Source organism: Oncorhynchus mykiss, chromosome 26 (assembly GCF_057628025.1).
Source record: "Oncorhynchus mykiss isolate SJ-2025 chromosome 26, ASM5762802v1, whole genome shotgun sequence".
Taxonomy (NCBI): Eukaryota; Metazoa; Chordata; class Actinopteri; order Salmoniformes; family Salmonidae; genus Oncorhynchus; species Oncorhynchus mykiss.
Window position 1 is genome coordinate 31,880,001 of NC_143047.1, and position 18,935 is coordinate 31,898,935.

The window sequence follows — 18,935 nt, forward strand, 5'->3', positions numbered from 1 at the left end:
TCCATCTCACCGATAGGCGGCTGAGGAATGAGGCCAAGAAAGCGATTGGTCGGCTGGAGGTGCGTACGTTGAAGCGCGGGGATGAGGAGACGAAGCCGGACAGCCACACCTGTGCCGTGTGTATCGAGTCATACCACCCAGGAGATGTAGTGACCGTCCTGACCTGTGGTCATCTGTTCCACAAAGCCTGTATCGAGCCCTGGCTGCTGGACAAGAGGACCTGCCCCATGTGTAAGGCTGACATCCTGAAGGCCTTAGGAGTGGAGGGGCCCGGGGAGGAGGAGAGCAGCAGTTCCTCTGTCCCACCACCAGATGTCCCTATCGTCACAGTGTCTGGAGGATCAGGTAGAGAGCTGCTGTATGAGGTCCCTCTCAATGACAAACACCTTCCGACCCCCACCCTGACTCCTCAACCCCCCACCGAGGCCTGGCAACCACATCACTATGACAATATAGTCTTCGAGGGAGAGACACACCCTCAGGGGAACGTGGCCACCAGAGGATAGACGACAACAACAACACTGGATAATGGTCATTTCTACCTGGAGCACGAACAACAACCCATAGACAGCTTCACACAGCTACAGCAGTGGCTTGTGATGTGCTGTACTATCACTGTTAGCTAAACCATATCTACTGTACTGCTAGGAAAATATCTCCCTGGATTCAAACCCGGTTTACTGATGATCAAATAACTATCATGGCAGTAGATTCTACCTCTGCTTATCTGCACCGAGAGCTGGAGCCTAAACCCTGGTCCAGGAAGCTGCAGGTGTGCACGCTTCTCTTTGAGATCAAAGTTACTTCTTTATCATTTCTTAAATGAACAAACGATCACTTGTATGATGATGAGAAAGGCTGAATATATTTCTCTATTAAATTGATATCTCTGCTGCATTTTGAAAAGTAGATATTCTGAGAGTAAAACAAAAATCAGTATTTAAGAAGGAATCGAACTACAGTATACTGTAATGATTCACATATGAAATGAAATGATTAACCAACAAAACAGAATATGTACTAACTTACGTACTAACCTGGTTTAGTATCGCTAGAGATGTACTGTACATGTGTCTGTGGCAGGGTATGTTTCAATTCCATTTCAAATCAGTCAATTCAGAAAGTGAATTCAATTCATAAGTTGATCAAATCTTCATTAAAAACAAATGGCACTTTTGAATACAATTTCAATGAATATCCTGAAGTGACAATGGAAGCCATGTTGAGTTTTCTTAACCTGGACTGGTCATGTGGTGAGAAGGGACGCCTGGGCCTAATGATGAGAGCTCTGCCAGTCTGAGACCAGGAGAGGGGAGGGGAGGATGAGAGGAGAAGAGGGAAGGGAGAGAGGAGGAGGAGAGGGGGGGGGGATGAGTGGAGAAGAGGGAAGGGAGAGAGGAGGAGGAGAGGGGGGGATGAGTGGAGAAGAGGGAAGGGTGAGAGGAGGAGGAGAGGAGAGGGGAGGGGTGGGGAGGATGAAAGGAGAAGAGGGAAGGGTGAGAGGAGGAGAAGAGGAGAGGAGGAGGAGAGAAGAGGGAAGAGTGAAAGGAGGAGAGGAGGAGGAGAGGAGACGAGGGAAGGGTGAGAGGAGAAGAGGAGGAGAAGGAGAGGGGAGCAGAGGATAAGAGAGGATGAGAAAGTCTATAATTACCTCCTAGCAGCAGGACTCCACTCACCTCACACCTACTGATCAGCCATAATCACCTCCCTCCCACTCAGGGGCCTGTAGTGTGTGTGTGTGTGTATGTGTGTGTATGTGTGTGTGTGTGTGTGTGTGTGTGTGTGTGTGTGTGTGTGTGTGTGTGTGTGTGTGTGTGTGTGTGTGGAAGCTCCCCAGGATGTGGCTAATAGAACTTGGTCATTAAACCCAGCTGAATGACTGCTGCCCTCTTCTGCCTGGGGTTGAATGGTGGGAACCCGGTTACCGAGAACTACAGCGATTTACCGGCCAAACCACTCCCTTTTCCCGGAATAAATAACAGAGAGAAACCAGTAAATTATAATAAATTATTTATATGAACAGCAAGGCGTGGAATGGAAATGTTAAATTAGATGTGATGTCTAAATCTGTCTTCTCTACGGCCTCTGCATAATGAATCATCAACACTCAGGGTGGGGACAGACAGCCCATCTCAGTATGGAGCACAGTTCATAATGCAGGGTATTCCTACATTTTCTGCAGCATAGTCTATGATACAGTAATATAAATATAAAGAATGAATGCGCATCTAATTTACCCATCTCCATCTGGCTCCATTTGGGTCATCTTATTTTTTTTATATTGTAAATATGTTTTATTTTATCGCAGCTACAGAGTTTTAAAACAGCCTGTCACTCGAATATCACGAAGGAGCACTCTGTCTTTCTCTCTCTCCATCAACTCCATTCAAATCGCATCCAAAATAGATCATCCTGTTCTAGATTGTTCTATATACAGTGGGGCAAAAAGGTATTTAGTCATCCACCAATTGTGCAAGTTCTCCCACTTAAAATGATGAGAGAGGTCTGTAATTTTCATCATAGGTACACTTCAACTATGACAGACAAAATTAGAAAAAAAATCCAGAAAATCACATTGTAGCATTTTTCATGAATTTATTTGCAAATTATGGTGGAAAATAAGTATTTGGTCAATAACAAAAGTTTATCTCAATACTTTGTTATATACCCTTTGTTGGCAATGACAGAGGTCAAACGTTTTCTGTAAGTCTTCACAAGGTTTTCACACACTGTTGCTGGTATTTTGTCCCATTCCTCCATGCAGATCTCCTCTAGAGCAGTGATGTTTTGGGGCTGTTGCTGGGCAACACGGACTTTCAACTCCCTCCAAAGATTTTCTATGGGGTTGAGATCTGGAGACTGGCTAGGCAACTCCAGGACCGTGAAATACTTCTTACGAAGCCACTCCTTCGTTGCCCGGGCGGTGTGTTTGGGATCATTGTCATGCTGAAAGACCCAGCCACGTTTCATCTTCAATGCCCTTGCTGATGGAAGGAGGTTTTCACTCAAAATCTCACGATACATGGCCCCATTCATTCTTTCCTTTAAACGGATCAGTCGTCCTAGTCCCGTTGCAGAAAAACAGCCCCAAAGCATGATGTTTCCACCCCCATGCTTCACAGTAGGTATGGTGTTCTTTGCATGCAACTCAGCATTCTTTGTCCTCCGAACACGACGAGTTGAGTTTTTACCAAATAGTTATAGTTTGGTTTCATCTGACCATATGACATTCTCCCAATCTTCTTCTGGATCATCCAAATGCTCTCTAGCAAACTTCAGACGGGCCTGGACATGTACTGGCTTAAGCAGGCACTGCAGGATTTGAGTCCCTGGCGGCGTAGTGTGTTACTGATGGTAGGCTTTGTTACTTTGGTCCCAGCTCTCTGTAGGTCATTCACTAGGTCCCCCCGTGTGGTTCTGGGATTTTTGCTCACCATTCTTGTGATAATTTTGATCCTACGGGGTGAGATCTTGCGTAGAGCCCCAGATCAAGGGAGATTATCAGTGGTCTTGTATGTCTTCCATTTCCTAATAATTGCTCCCACAGTTGATTTCTTCCAACCAAGCTGCTTAGCTATTGCAGATTCAGTCTTCCCAGCCTGGTGCAGGTCTACAATTTTGTTTCTGGTGTCCTTTGACAGCTCATTGGTCTTGGCCATAGTGGAGTTTGGAGTGTGACTGTTTGAGGTTGTGGACAGGTGTCTTTGATACTGATAACAAGTTCAAACAGGTGCCATTAATACAGGTAACGAGTGGAGGACAGAGGAGCCTTTTTAAGAAGAAGTTACAGGTCTGTGAGAGCCAGAAATCTTGCTTGTTTTGTAGGTGACCAAATACTTATTTTCCACCATAATTTGCAAATAAATTCATTCAAAATCCTACAATGTGATTTTCTGGATTTTTTTTTCTCATTTTGTCTGTCATAGTTGAAGTGTACGTATGATGGAAATTACAGGCCTCTCTCATCTTTTTAAGTGGGAGAACTTGCACAATTGGTGGTTGACTAAATACTTTTTTGCCCCACTGTGTCATCAGTATAGAAATTAAACTTACATATTTTCACTGAGCTACAGATATCATTTATGTATATAATGAATAATAAAGGACCTAAAATCGAACCTTGTGGGACTCCTTTGTGTACAGTGACAAAATCTGATTGTACCCCATCTGCAATAATAACCAGAGATCTATCACCGAGAAAATTCTGATACCACAAACATGTGTCTGAGGCCAACCCCAATGAGGTCAATCTCTCAGGCAGAAAAGAATGATCAACTGTATCGAAAGCCTTCGACAGGTCAACAAACAAAGCAACACAGTTCAACTTCTTATCCAAGGCTCTTACAATATCATTTACAACCAGTGTGGTGGCTGTGATAGTAACCGGATAGAATTTGTTCAGAATGTAGTTGTCAGTATCAGGAATCAAGGTAAGACCCAGATGCAGACTGTTGAAGTAACACTGTTTATTGTAGCAACAGGGGCAGGCAATGAGAGGTCAAGGCAGGCAGGGGTTGCAAATCCAGGGTAGGGCAAAGGTGCAGGACGGCAGGCGGACTCAGGGTCAGGGACAGGCAGCGTTCAGTAATCCAGAAGTGGAGCAAAGGTACCGGATGGCAGGCTCAGGGTCAGGCAGCGAGGTCAGGCGGGAGGGTTACAGGGTCAGGACAGGCAAAGGTCAAAACCCGGAGGACTAGGAAAGAGAGGCTGGGAAACGATAGGAGCTGACAGGAAATACGCTGGTAAGCTTGAACGAACAAGACGAACTGGAAACAGACAAAGAACACAGGTATAAATACACAAGGGATAACTGGGAAGATGGGTGACACCTGGAGGGGGTGGAGACTAGCACAAGGGCAGGTGAAACAGATCAGGGCGTGACAGTCAGACAAGAAAGAGCGCAGCTGTACATTTACCAATGACTCTAACATTTTTGCAATACAAGACAGCTTAGAGATTGGTCGATAGTTATCAAGGTCACCAGTAACCCCACCTCTGTGCAGAGGCAGCACATAGGCAGTTTTCCAAATCTTAGGTGTGACCTCAGAGGTCAACGTGAGGTTCAAAATATGAGTAAGAGCACCAGAGACACGTGGTGCAGCTCTAGCCAGCAACCCTGGGTCAAGTTTGTCAGCCCCTGTTGCTTTCTTAGTGTCTATGGCTAGCAAGACATCAATAACTTTCTCCTCTGTGAAGAGGCTGAGAGAGAAACCCTGACCACCAGCATCAACATACTCATAATCCCTTCATATGCATCTTTTCTTCCTTCATTTGTGGTCGACATTTTCTCAACAAGATTGCCTGCTGCAATGAAGTGGTTTTGAAGGCATTAGCAAAGTCATTGTTATCAGTAATGAGTCCAGTATCCAACCCTATCTGATTTGGGAGTGTAGAGTGTATATTGTTCTTAAATGTTTGAACTACTTTCCAGAATTTGGCTGGATTCCCATAGCAAACAGTCATTTAAACTGGTCACATAGAAATCTGATTGTGTTATTCTAGTCTGATGCACAGGTTTCTCAGCTGCCTAAAAGTCAGCCAGTCAGAGCTAGAAGAAGTTTCTCTAGCCTTAGCCAATGCTACATTTTTTTAATGAATAGCATCAGAAATGTCTGAATAAACCATGAGTTTGATCTATTCTTTACTCTAACCTTAGTGTATGGAACGTGTTTATCGGCAATGGAAATAAAAACACTAGTACATTTTTCAAATAGATTCAAGATCCTGTAAGAAAGCTTGTTCTCTACAGTTTCTGTCATTTATTTTGGTGAGAATAGGTTTGTCCCTATGAATTCTGACATCTCTAACACACACAATGGAGCAGTGATCACTGACACCTCGTGGAAATACTCCGCTAGCTCTATATTTCTGAGGTGCATTTGTTAGTATATAAATAAGCAATGAGGACTTTGCAGGCACCTTAAGAGTTGGCCTTGTTGGCTCAGTGATTTATTGTGTGAGATTTACCTCAGTAGAAAAGTCTTAAACTGTCGGAGTCCTGTGTTTTCCAATCAAAGTTAAAATCTCCTAGGAAATGACTTCAGTTGATATAAAAGTGGCTAATAATTTTGTTAAATGACTAAGCATATTCTTACTAGCAGAAGGTGGGAGATATAATCCAACAACTGTAACTTTACAGTTGTTACCTAATATAAGACTTAGAGCTAACACTTCAAATTGATTTGGAATGGAGACAGATTTAATTAGTGCAATGGAGAGGTCATTTTTAGCAGAGATAGCCACTCCTCCCCCTCTACTCATCCTGTCAGCTCTAAAAACATTGTACCCATCTAGTCCAATATCTGCATCATTACAATTCCTTGATAACCAAGTTTCAGATAAAACAAAGAAATCAGGACTAGCCTGAGAAACTAAAATCTTAATTAAATCAACATTTGACAAAATACTACGTATATTCAAATGTAACAAACCCAAGTCCCTTATAGTTTAAAAAAACATGTGGATTGTTGATATCGAGCGGGGTACTTGAGGTGTTTACACAAGTATAATCGCCAGTGTGAACCAAGTGAATGGGGACCAGATTACTGAGTACATTACCCCTACATCTGATACAATACTTGCTCTAGTTATACTGGGACTAGGCCTATATCATTTTGACTGTTTAAGTACCTTTTCCATGTTGAATGATAGCAGGCGGACGCCATTTTCACCGAGGTGAAATCCATCATTGACGAAGTACCTCTGCTTTTTCCAAAAACAATCCAAACTGTCAAAAAATGACGTGCCCATGTCTTTAGAAAGACGCATCAGCCTTGGATGAAAAGACCACATACGACTAAAACTCTCAGTCCCACAACGGCGAGGAGATGGGATTGGTCCTGAGATAACGATTCTTCCTGCAAGGCTTCAAGCTGTTTCCAAGAGCAACAAGAAGTTGTTCCTGAGTCTCTCAGACTTTCTCCCATAATGTCATTTGAACCAACGTGCAACACAACTGTTCTTGACTACTGTCAAAATTCGAATTCATTCGGTGACTTTAGCACCTGGAAAACAAGTGTGCGTGTATCTTGGATTGACACTTTCCCATTGAGCTCCTGATTAAAACGCTGGCCGTTTACCATTATTGTTTTCTTCCCACGCCTTTAGCACAGATCCATTTTTATTCTTGGTTTTTCCAACTCCAACTTGGACACCACAGGTCACGGGGATCAGAGCTCCAGGAGCAGACACAGCGCGAGCAGAAGAAGACTCTTCGGGATCAGACGACCGCGGATCTGAAGGGGCTGGAACGTCAGGATCCAAAGCAGCAAAGCTGTTTGACGTCTGGAGAACACTCATTGCTTCCGTGGCTGTAGAGGATGGAGATAGAAGTCCTGGCATCGAGTCCCACGCCGTACCGCGATGGTTTGTAGCTAGCAAACCTGCCAATATGACAACTGACTTCAAAATATCAGTTACTGAGAACAGCAGGTCAAACTAGAAACATGTGGGAGGGTTGAACAGATTTAATGGAGGAGGGGACTGGAGAAATTCATGTTCATCACTCACCACGTCAGGTCATCAAACGCTCAAAAAAATGACTCCTCTGCAAAAACAAATCAATGCTAGCTACAGTAAGTTTTTACCTCATGGACCTGCGTTTACAATGTATCCCATTTCAGTTTGTGTAGTTGTTGGTTTAGCTTTCTGTAACTGTAATAAGTATGGTCTGCATGTGTAGATGCATATTGTGTCATGATTGCAAGCTGTCCGGATATCTTTTCCAACTGTCCCATTGTCTGGTTTAAATGTCCATTCTAGAATGTCATTCTAGCCCATCAGAAACGAGTATTCAACAGTTCTGTAGTATAATGTACTATACTGTATTATATTGTACTATACTGTACTATATTATACTGTACTATACTGTACTATACTGTACTGTGTTGATCCAGACTATAGTCCTCATGCTGTGTGGTGGTCAGAGCAGGGAACCAGATTAGAGTCCTAGTGTGGTGTGTGGTGGTCAGAGCAGGAAACCAGATTAGAGTCCCAGTGTAGTGTGTGGTGGTCAGAGCAGGGAACCAGATTAGAGTCCTAGTGTGGTGTGTGGTGGTCAGAGCAGGAAACCAGATTAGAGTCCTAGTGTGGTGTGTGGTGGTCAGAGCAGGAAACCAGATTAGAGTCCTAGTGTGGTGTGTGGTGGTCAGAGCAGGAAACCAGATTAGAGTCCTAGTGTGGTGTGTGGTGGTCAGAGCAGGGAACCAGATTAGAGTCCTAGTGTGGTGTGTGGTGGTCAGAGCAGGAAACCAGATTAGAGTCCTAGTGTGGTGTGTGGTGGTCAGAGCAGGGAACCAGATTAGAGTCCTAGTGTGGTGTGTGGTGGTCAGAGCAGGGAACCAGATTAGTCCTAGTGTGGGTGTGTGGTGGTCAGAGCAGGGAACCAGATTAGAGTCCTAGTGTGGTGTGTGGTGGTCAGAGCAGGGAACCAGATTAGAGTCCTAGTGTGGGTGTGTGGTGGTCAGAGCAGGGAACCAGATTAGAGTCCTAGTGTGGTGTGTGGTGGTCAGAGCAGGGAACCAGATTAGAGTCCTAGTGTGGTGTGTGGTGGTCAGAGGTTATGAAGGTATAAGAGAGACAGAAAATTGATAAACACCTAACTGGCTGAACAGGTAATAACGGAGAGAGAGAGAGAGAGAGAGAGAGAGAGAGAGAGAGAGAGTCATTCAGACTGTTACTGTGGTGGTGGTGAGGTGATTGATCTAAGAGAGAGAGAGTCATTCAGACTGTTACTGTGGTGGTGGTGAGGTGATTGATCTAAGAGAGAGTCATTCAGACTGTTACTGTGGTGGTGGTGGTGAGGTGATTGATCTAAGAGAGAGAGTCATTCAGACTGTTACTGTGGTGGTGGTGAGGTGATTGATCTAAGAGAGAGAGTCATTCAGACTGTTACTGTGGTGGTGGTGAGGTGATTGATCTAAGAGAGAGAGAGAGTCATTCAGACTGTTACAGTGGTGGTGGTGAGGTGATTGATAACGGTCGTAGAAAGGGAAAGGTTGGGTCTGAATGTTTTCATTTAAAGGAACATTGGGTCGTGTACAGAAAGACTGGTCGTGGGGTAGGTGGCTTTAGCCCCAGTTCTGTGTTGACCTTCAGTGCTGGACAGCCATCCAACAGTCCAACTCGTTAGATCTAACTGGACCACCATCACAATACTGTAGCTGAGCTCTGACACGTTGGTACAGCTAGTCTGGTTTGATGTGTGTGTTAAACCAGTGGATGGTAGTTAAAGCTGAGTGTGAGAAACAAATGACTTTTGAACGTGAGTGTAGTTTTGGCTGCTCTTACTCTGCTGATGTCCCGTGTGGCTCAGTTGGCATAGTGTCTGAAACGCGTGGGTTCGATTCTCACGGGGAACCAGCACTAAAAAGTATGAAAATGTATGCACTCACTGTATTGTAAGTCTCTCTTGATAAGAGCGTCCACTAAATGATGTAAGTCTGTGGTGTAATAAGCATATCAATATAGTTAATACTGCACTGCCATCTAGTGGAATAGATCAGTAACTTCACTTGAATTTCCTTACTTTCTATTCTGAATGTACTAGATGCAGACTACTGTCTCTTTGTAAAAAAGCTACAGTAAAAAGCTGACCTATAAAGAGGACTGTAGTCATTGTGTATTTAGTGTGGTGACCACAGACAGGCTTTAGCTGACACCTCCAGGCTGTTTCACTGTGGACATATTATTTGTCATTCACTTCATGTTATTTAAAACCACTTTAAATCAGCCTGTCTAAACTGAAAGGCCCATCTATCAGACGATGAAGAGTTCAGAAGTCCCCCTCTTCCTCTCAGTCAGCAAACTGAAGGTTTTAACTGTAGCAGCACCATCCCTCTGTGTGTGTGTGTGTGTGTGTGTGTGTGTGTGTGTGTGTGTGTGTGTGTGTGTGTGTGTGTGTGTGTGTGTGTGTGTGTGTGTGTGTGTGTGTTTGTGTGTGTGTTTGTGTGTGTGTTCTGTCCGAAGTGCTGCCTCGGAGGAAAGCTTCTGTAATGAAGTCTGACATACGCACACACACACACACACCGCACGCACGCAGACACACACACACACGCACACGCACGCACGCACGCACACACACACACACACACACACACACACACACACACACACACACACACACACACACACACACTGGCTCTCTACTCTGGGTCATTAGCTAGATGAAGGAGGAGATTTCATTTGATCAGAGAAATGTGGGATCAGAGTCAAATGAATCCATTTGCTGGATAAGTGCTTAGTAAAGGGGTTGGTCTGTCCTCTGCAGTACTTATTAACTAGAAAGCTGCTGTGCTGTGTGTTTTCTGGGAACCAGCACAGCATTCTTCACCACCCATTTTTATAACTGAATAAATGGGTAGATATGTAAGGGTTAGGACATTATCAATATGTTTTAATACATTATGTTTAATGCATTGTCAATATGTTAATAGTGTTAATAGTAATGTTTTGAGTATTTGGCTTTGAGCTTTCCTGGTGTTTTCTGTCTGTGACTTTACCACTGCTCTTAACTCCCAGGAGGTGTGTTGTACGTTCATTGTTTGGTTCCTGATAGACTGTTATCAGCTCAGTCCTCTTGACCCTCTGTTCTGTACCTCAGGCTGTTCCTGTTGGTATGATGCCTTCAATCCTACCTAACCCCAACACCTAGCAGGTGTAACCTGACCCCCTCTATAACCCCACCTAGCCCCAACACACAGGAGACCCCCTCTAACCTGACCCCCTCTATAACCCCACCTAGCCCCAACACACAGGAGACCCCCTCTAACCTGACCCCATCTATAACCCTACCTAACCCCAACAAACAGGAGACCCCCTCTATAACTGTCATGTATTGTCATGTTGTGTCTTTCTGTCCTTTCCTTTCACCCTGTCTCCCTCTGCTGGTCGTATTAGGTTACCTTTTCTCCCCCGCTTTCCCCCAGCTGTTCCTTGTCTCCTCCTAACTACCCATTCACCCCGTTTCCCACCTGTTCCCTTTTTCCCTCTGATTAGGTCCCTATATCTCTCTCTGTTTCTGCTCCTGTCTTTGTCGGATTCTTGTTTGTTGTGTTTCATGCCTGAACCAGACTATCGTCATGTTTGCTGTAACCTTGTCCTGTCCTGTCGGAATCTGCCGGTCTGTCTGAACCTACCTATGTTTGGTTATTAAAGAAGCTCTGTTAAGTTAATTCGCTTTTGGGTCCTCATTCACTCACCGTGACAGAAGAATCCGACCAAGAATGGACCCAGCGACTTCGGATCCTCTCCACTCAGCCGTCGAGATCCAGGGAGCGATGCTAGGCAGACACGAGCAGGAATTGTCTGCTGCTCGACATGCCGTTGAGACCCTGGCCACCCAAGTCTCCAACCTCACAGAACAGGTTCACCATCTCCGCCTCGATCCACCGGCCACTTCCAGGGCTTTCGAATCTCCGGAGCCCAGAATCAATAACCCGCCGTGTTACTCTGGGGAGCCCACTGAATGCCGCTCGTTCCTCACCCAGTGTGATATTGTGTTTTCTCTCCAGCCCAACACTTACGCCAGGAGCACTGCTCGTGTCGCCTACGTCATATCTCTCCTTACTGGACGGGCTCGTGAGTGGGGCACGGCAATCTGGGAGGCAAGGGCTGAGTGTACTAACCAGTATCAGGACTTTAAGGAGGAGATGATACGGGTTTTTGATCGATCTGTTTTTGGGGAGGAGGCTTCCAGGGCCCTGTCTTCCCTATGTCAAGGCAATCGATCCATAACTGACTACTCTATTGAGTTTCGCACTCTTGCTGCCTCCAGTGGCTGGAACGAGCCGGCCTTGCTCGCTCGTCTTCTGGAGGGTCTCCGCGCAGAGGTAAAGGATGAGATTCTCTCCCGGGAGGTTCCTTCCAGCGTGGATTCCTTGATTGAACTCGCTATTCGCATTGAGCGACGGGTTGATCTTCGTCACCGAGCTCGTGGAAAGGAGCTCGCGCTCTCCGTTGCCCCCCTCTCCGCATCACTACCATCTTCCTCTGCCGGCTCGGGAGCTGAGCCTATGCAGCTGGGAGGTATCCGCATCTCGACTAAGGAGAGGGAACGGAGAATCACCAACCGCCTCTGTCTCTATTGCGGTTCTGCTGGTCATTTTGTCACTTCATGTCCAGTAAAAGCCAGAGCTCATCAGTAAGCGGAGGGCTACTGGTGAGCGCTACTACTCCTGTCTCTCCTTCAAGATCCTGCACTACCTTGTCGGTCCATCTACGCTGGACCGGTTCGTCAGCTTCCTGCAGTGCCTTAATAGACTCTGGGGCGGAGGGCTGTTTTATGGACGAGACCTGGGCTCGGGAACATGACATTCCTCTCAGACAGTTAAGGGAGTCCACGGCCTTGTTCGCCCTGGATGGTAGTCCTCTCCCCAGGATTCAGCGTGAGACGCTACCTTTAACCCTCACTGTTTCTGGTAATCATAGCGAAACCATTTCTTTTTTAATTTTTCGTTCACCTTTTACACCTGTTGTTTTGGGCCATCCCTGGCTAGTTTGTCATAATCCTTCCATTAATTGGTCTAGTAATTCTATCCTCTCCTGGAACGTCTCTTGTCATGTGAAATGTTTAATGTCTGCTATCCCTCCTGTTTCCTCTGTCTCTTCTTCACAGGAGGAGCCTGGTGATTTGACAGGGGTGCCGGAGGAATATCACGATCTGCGCACGGTGTTCAGTCGGTCCAGGGCCACCTCTCTTCCTCCACACCGGTCGTATGATTGTAGTATTGATCTCCTTCCGGGAACCACTCCCCCCCGGGGTAGACTATACTCTCTGTCGGCTCCCGAACGTAAGGCTCTCGAGGATTATTTGTCTGTAGCTCTTGACGCCGGTACCATAGTCCCCTCCTCCTCTCCCGCCGGAGCGGGGTTTTTTTTTGTCAAGAAGAAGGACGGGTCTCTGCGCCCCTGCATAGAATATCGAGGGCTGAATGACATAACAGTGAAGAATCGTTATCCGCTTCCTCTTATGTCTTCAGCCTTCGAGATCCTGCAGGGAGCCAGGTTTTTCACTAAGTTGGACCTTCGTAACGCTTACCATCTCGTGCGCATCAGGGAGGGGGACGAGTGGAAGACGGCGTTTAACACTCCGTTAGGGCACTTTGAATACCGGGTTCTTCCTTTCGGCCTCGCTAACGCTCCAGCTGTCTTTCAGGCATTAGTCAATGATGTCCTGAGAGACATGCTGAACATCTTTGTTTTCGTTTACCTTGACGATATCCTGATTTTTTCACCGTCACTCCAGATTCATGTTCAGCACGTTCGACGTGTCCTCCAGCGCCTTTTAGAGAATTGTCTTTTTGTGAAGGCTGAGAAGTGCACTTTTCATGCCTCCTCCGTCACATTTCTCGGTTCTGTTATTTCCGCTGAAGGCATTAAGATGGATCCCGCTAAGGTCCAAGCTGTCATTGATTGGCCCGCCCCTAAGTCACGCATCGAGCTGCAGCGCTTTCTCGGCTTCGCGAACTTCTATCGTCGTTTCATCCGTAATTTCGGTCAGGTGGCAGCTCCTCTCACAGCCCTTACTTCTGTCAAGACGTGCTTTAAGTGGTCCGTTTCCGCCCAGGGAGCTTTTGATCTCCTCAAGAATCGTTTTACATCCGCTCCTATCCTTGTTACACCTGACGTCTCTAGACAGTTCGTTGTCGAGGTTGACGCGTCAGAGGTGGGCGTGGGAGCCATTCTTTCTCAGCGCTCCCTCTCTGACGACAAGGTCCACCCATGCGCGTATTTTTCTCATCGCCTGTCGCCGTCGGAACGTAACTATGATGTGGGAAACCGCGAACTGCTCGCCATCCGGTTAGCCCTAGGCGAATGGCAACAGTGGTTGGAGGGCGCGACCGTTCCTTTTGTCGTTTGGACTGACCATAGGAACCTTGAGTACATCCGTTCTGCCAAACGACTTAATGCGCGTCAGGCGCGTTGGGCGCTGTTTTTCGCTCGTTTCGAGTTCGTGATTTCTTATCGTCCGGGCTCTAAGAACACCAAGCCTGATGCTTTATCTCGTCTCTTCAGTTCTTCAGTAGCCTCCACTGACCCCGAGGGGATTCTCCCTGAGGGGCGTGTTGTCGGGTTGACTGTCTGGGGAATTGAGAGGCAGGTAAAGCAAGCGCTCACTCACACTCCGTCGCCGCGCGCTTGTCCTAGGAACCTTCTTTTCGTTCCCGTTCCTACTCGTCTGGCCGTTCTTCAGTGGGCTCACTCTGCCAAGTTAGCCGGCCACCCTGGCGTTCGGGGTACGCTTGCTTCCATTCGCCAGCGTTTTTGGTGGCCCACCCGGGAGCATGACACGCGTCGTTTCGTGGCTGCTTGTTCGGTCTGCGCGCAGACTAAGTCCGGTAACTCCCCTCCTGCCGGCCGTCTCAGGCCGCTTCCCATTCCCTCTCGACCGTGGTCTCACATCGCCTTAGATTTTGTCACCGGACTGCCTTCGTCAGCGGGGAAGACTGTTATTCTTACGGTTGTCGATAGGTTCTCTAAGGCGGCTCATTTCATTCCCCTTGCTAAGCTTCCTTCTGCTAAAGAGACGGCACAAATCATCATCGAGAATGTTTTCAGAATTCATGGCCTTCCGTCAGACGTCGTTTCGGACAGAGGTCCGCAATTCACGTCTCAATTTTGGAGGGAGTTTTGCCGTTTGATTGGGGCTTCCGTCAGTCTCTCTTCCGGCTTTCACCCCCAGTCTAACGGTCAAGCAGAACGGGCCAATCAGACTATTGGTCGCATCTTACGCAGTCTTTCTTTTCGCAACCCTGCGTCTTGGTCAGAACAGCTCCCCTGGGCAGAATACGCCCACAACTCGCTTCCTTCGTCTGCGACCGGGCTATCTCCTTTTCAGAGTAGCCTCGGGTACCAGCCTCCGCTGTTCTCATCTCAGTTCGCCGAGTCCAGCGTCCCCTCCGCTCAGGCTTTTGTCCAACGTTGCGAGCGCACCTGGAAGAGGGTCAGGTCTGCACTTTGCCGTTATAGGACGCAGACTGTGAGGGCTGCTAATAAGCGTAGAACTAAGAGTCCTAGATATTGTCGCGGTCAGAGAGTTTGGCTCTCCACTCAGAACCTTCCCCTTAAGACGGCTTCTCGCAAGTTGACCCCGCGGTTCATTGGTCCGTTCCGTATTTCTCGGGTCATTAATCCTGTCGCAGTTCGACTTCTTCTTCCGCGATACCTTCGTCGCGTCCACCCGGTCTTCCATGTCTCCTGTATCAAGCCCGTTCTTCGCGCCCCCGCTCGTCTTCCCCCCCCCCCCCATCCTTGTCGAGGGCGCACCCATCTACAGGGTCCGCAGGATTTTGGACATGCGTCCTCGGGGCCGTGGTCACCAGTACCTCGTAGATTGGGAGGGGTACGGTCCTGAGGAGAGGAGTTGGGTTCCCTCTCGGGACGTGCTGGACCGTGTGCTGATCGAGGATTTCCTCCGTTGCCGCCAGGTTTCCTCCTCGAGTGCGCCAGGAGGCGCTCGGTGAGTGGGGGGGTACTGTCATGTATTGTCATGTTGTGTCTTTCTGTCCTTTCCTTTCACCCTGTCTCCCTCTGCTGGTCGTATTAGGTTACCTTTTCTCCCCCGCTTTCCCCCAGCTGTTCCTTGTCTCCTCCTAACTACCCATTCACCCCGTTTCCCACCTGTTCCCTTTTTCCCTCTGATTAGGTCCCTATATCTCTCTCTGTTTCTGCTCCTGTCTTTGTCGGATTCTTGTTTGTTGTGTTTCATGCCTGAACCAGACTATCGTCATGTTTGCTGTAACCTTGTCCTGTCCTGTCGGAATCTGCCGGTCTGTCTGAACCTACCTATGTTTGGTTATTAAAGAAGCTCTGTTAAGTTAATTCGCTTTTGGGTCCTCATTCACTCACCGTGACAATAACCCTACATAACCACAACACACAGGAGACCCCCTCTAACCTGAACCCCTCTATAACCCTACCTAACCCCAACACACAGGAGACCCCCTCTAACCTGAACCCCTCTATAACCCTACCTAACCCCAACACACAGGAGACCCCCTCTAACCTGACCCCCTCTATAACCCTACCTAACCCCAACACACAGGAGACCCCCTCTAACCTGACCCCCTCTATAACCCCACCTAGCCCCAACACACAGGAGACCCCCTCTAACCTGATCCGCTCTATAACCCCACCTAGCCCCACACACAGGAGACCCCCTCTAACCTAACCCCCTCTACAACCCCACCTAACCTCAACACACAGGAGACCCCCTCTAACCTGACCCCCTCTATAACCCACCTAGCCCCAACACACAGGAGACCCCCTCTAACCTGACCCCCTCTGTAACCCCACCTAACCCCAACACACAGGAGACCCCCTCTAACCTGAACCCCTCTATAACCCTACCTAACCACAACACACAGGAGACCCCATCTAACCTGACCCCCTCTATAACCCTACCTAACCCCAACACACAGCAGACCCCCTCAAACCTGACCTCTCTATAACCCCACTTAACCCCAACACACAGCAGACCCCAAATAACCTGACCCCCTCTACATCCCCACTTAACCCCAACACACAGCAGACCCCCTCTAACCTGACCCCCTCTACAACCCCAACACACATCAGACCCCCTCTACAACCCCACCTAACCCCAACACACAGCAGATCCCCTCTACAACCCCACCTAACCACAACACACAGCAGACCCCCTCTACAACCCCACCTAACCCCAACACACAGCAGATCCCCTCTACAACCCCACCTAACCCCAACACACAGCAGATCCCAACCTGATAAGATGCTGATGAGATAGTGATTAGATAGTGATGATCACCAGACACAGCCCACGAGGAGGAACAATACAGTCTGCTGTCATCTTTTTGTCCCTCATTGTCCACTATGTCCTTCCTGCTACAACCCACCAGCCAGGTCTTAAGGGGTCAGCATGTTTCAGTTCGGCTGGCGCCTAGCTAGGTGAAACCAATGAGGTGCTCGCATACTCCCTTAAAAGACCTTCACTTAAAAAATGAGAAGAAAGCAGAAATAGTCCATTTCAGAATTAATCTTAAGATAACTCAAGAAATCTGTTTTTAATTTGACATCTAACTAAGATGTTTGGTACAGTATTTTTCAATAAAAAAATGTGCATGAAAACGAGTCGTCTCCTGTTGATTGATAACAAAGACTTGAAGAACCCTATTGTTGACCAACCACCGACTGAAGAACCATACTGTTGACCAACCACCTACTGAAGAACCCTACTGTTGACCAACCATGTACTGAAGAACTCTACTGTTGACCAACCACCTACTGAAGAACCCTACTGTTGACCAACCACCTACTGAAGAACCCTACTGTTGACCAACCACCTACTGAAGAACCCTACTGTTGACCAAACACCTACTGAAGAACCCTACTGTTGACCAACCACCTACTGAAGAACCCTACTGTTGACCAACCACCTACTGAAGAACCCTACTGTTGACCAACCACCTACTGAAGAGCCCTACTGTTGACCAACCACCTACTGAAGAACCCTACTGTTGACCAACCACCTACTGAAGAACCCTACTGTTGACCAACCACCTACTGAAGAACTCTACTGTTGACCAACCACCTACTGAAGAACCCTACTGTTGACCAACCACCTACTGAAGAACCCTACTGTTGACCAACCACCTACTGAAGAACTCTACTGTTGACCAACCACCTACTGAAGAACCCTACTGTTGACCAACCACCTACTGAAGAACCCTACTGTTGACCAACCACCTACTGAAGAACTCTACTGTTGACCAACCACCTACTGAAGAACTCTACTGTTGACCAACCACCTACTGAAGAACTCTACTGTTGACAATTCACCAACGAAGGGGCATAGACTTCAGCTAACGACTTCGGCTTGTTGTGTGCTCAAACAAAAAGGTCACAAAATGTTGTCATAATATATGCCCAAACTCTTCTGAAGTGTTTCAGCTGGGAAGCATGTGGACGCCTTTAGGGTGAGGGATGAGGCGTAGAGGAGGAGGGAGGAGGGAGGAGGGGGAGGCAGAGAGGAGGAGGGAGGAGGGAGGAGGGGGAGGCAGAGAGGAGGAGGGAGGAGGGAGAGGAGGAGGGAGGAGGGGGAGGCAGAGAGGAGGAGGGAGCAGGGGGAGGCAGAGAGGAGGAGGGAGGAGGGGGGGGCAGAGAGGAGGAGGGAGAGTGGAGTAGCCGAACACTGCCACCTGTTGGTGAAATGTTGATATTGCAGACAGAACCTCTCTCTCTCTCTCTCTCTCTCTGCCTCTATTTCGCTCTCTCTCTCCATCTCTCTCTCTCTCTCCATCTCTCTCGCTCTCTCTGCCTCTATTTTTCTCGCTCCATCTCACTCGCTCTCGCTCTCTATTTCTCTCTCTCCGTCTCTCTCGCCCTCCTCTCTTTCTGCCTCTATTTCTCTTTCTCTCTCCCGCTCTGCCTCTATTTCTCTCTCTACCTCTATTTAACTCTCTCTGCCTCTTTCTTTCTCTCTCTCTCTGTCTCCATTTCTCTCTCTCTCTCTCTCTCTCTCTCTCTCTCTCTCTCTCTCTCTCTCTCTCTCTCTATGTCTCTCTCAATTTAATTATATTTGCTTTATTGGCATGATGTAACAATGTACATATTTCCAAAGCTTACTTTGGATATTTACAATATTAACATAATAAGAATCAAAATTGTCAACGGGACAACAGTAACAACAATAACCAAGGATCAAAACAACCATACATTCAACAATAACAATAAGCATACAGTAGAGTAGCAGGATGATTGGTCTGTCAGACACTGTCCCTCATCTCAGCAATGTAATGCGCTGCCAACCCACAGCTCTCTGTGTCCTCCCCCAACAGGACGGGTAACCTACTCTCATCAGAGAGGTCTTTGAAACCTCGAATAAGGGTTTCAAATTTGGGGAAATTACACTCTCTAATTGTTTTATATTTTTGACATTTTGTCAGGAAATGCAGCTCTGTCTC

At 47.4% G+C, this 18,935-nt stretch overlaps 2 protein-coding genes across 3 annotated transcripts in view; one reads left to right on the forward strand and one right to left on the reverse strand.

Annotated features, from left to right (window-relative positions):
• LOC110506807 (RING finger protein 148) overlaps positions 1-1,180 on the forward strand; it is a 2,238-nt gene extending 1,058 nt beyond the window's left edge. The window contains exon 1 of the mRNA XM_036964334.2: positions 1-1,180. This exon is cut by the window's left edge and continues 1,058 nt beyond it. Within this exon, the coding sequence (XP_036820229.2) occupies positions 1-506 (506 nt within the window). The 3' untranslated portion in view covers positions 507-1,180.
• The window catches only part of LOC110511230 (sodium/potassium/calcium exchanger 5), a 123,736-nt gene that overhangs the window by 30,947 nt on the left and 73,854 nt on the right, over positions 1-18,935 (reverse strand). The gene's annotated exons all lie outside the window — the stretch shown is intronic.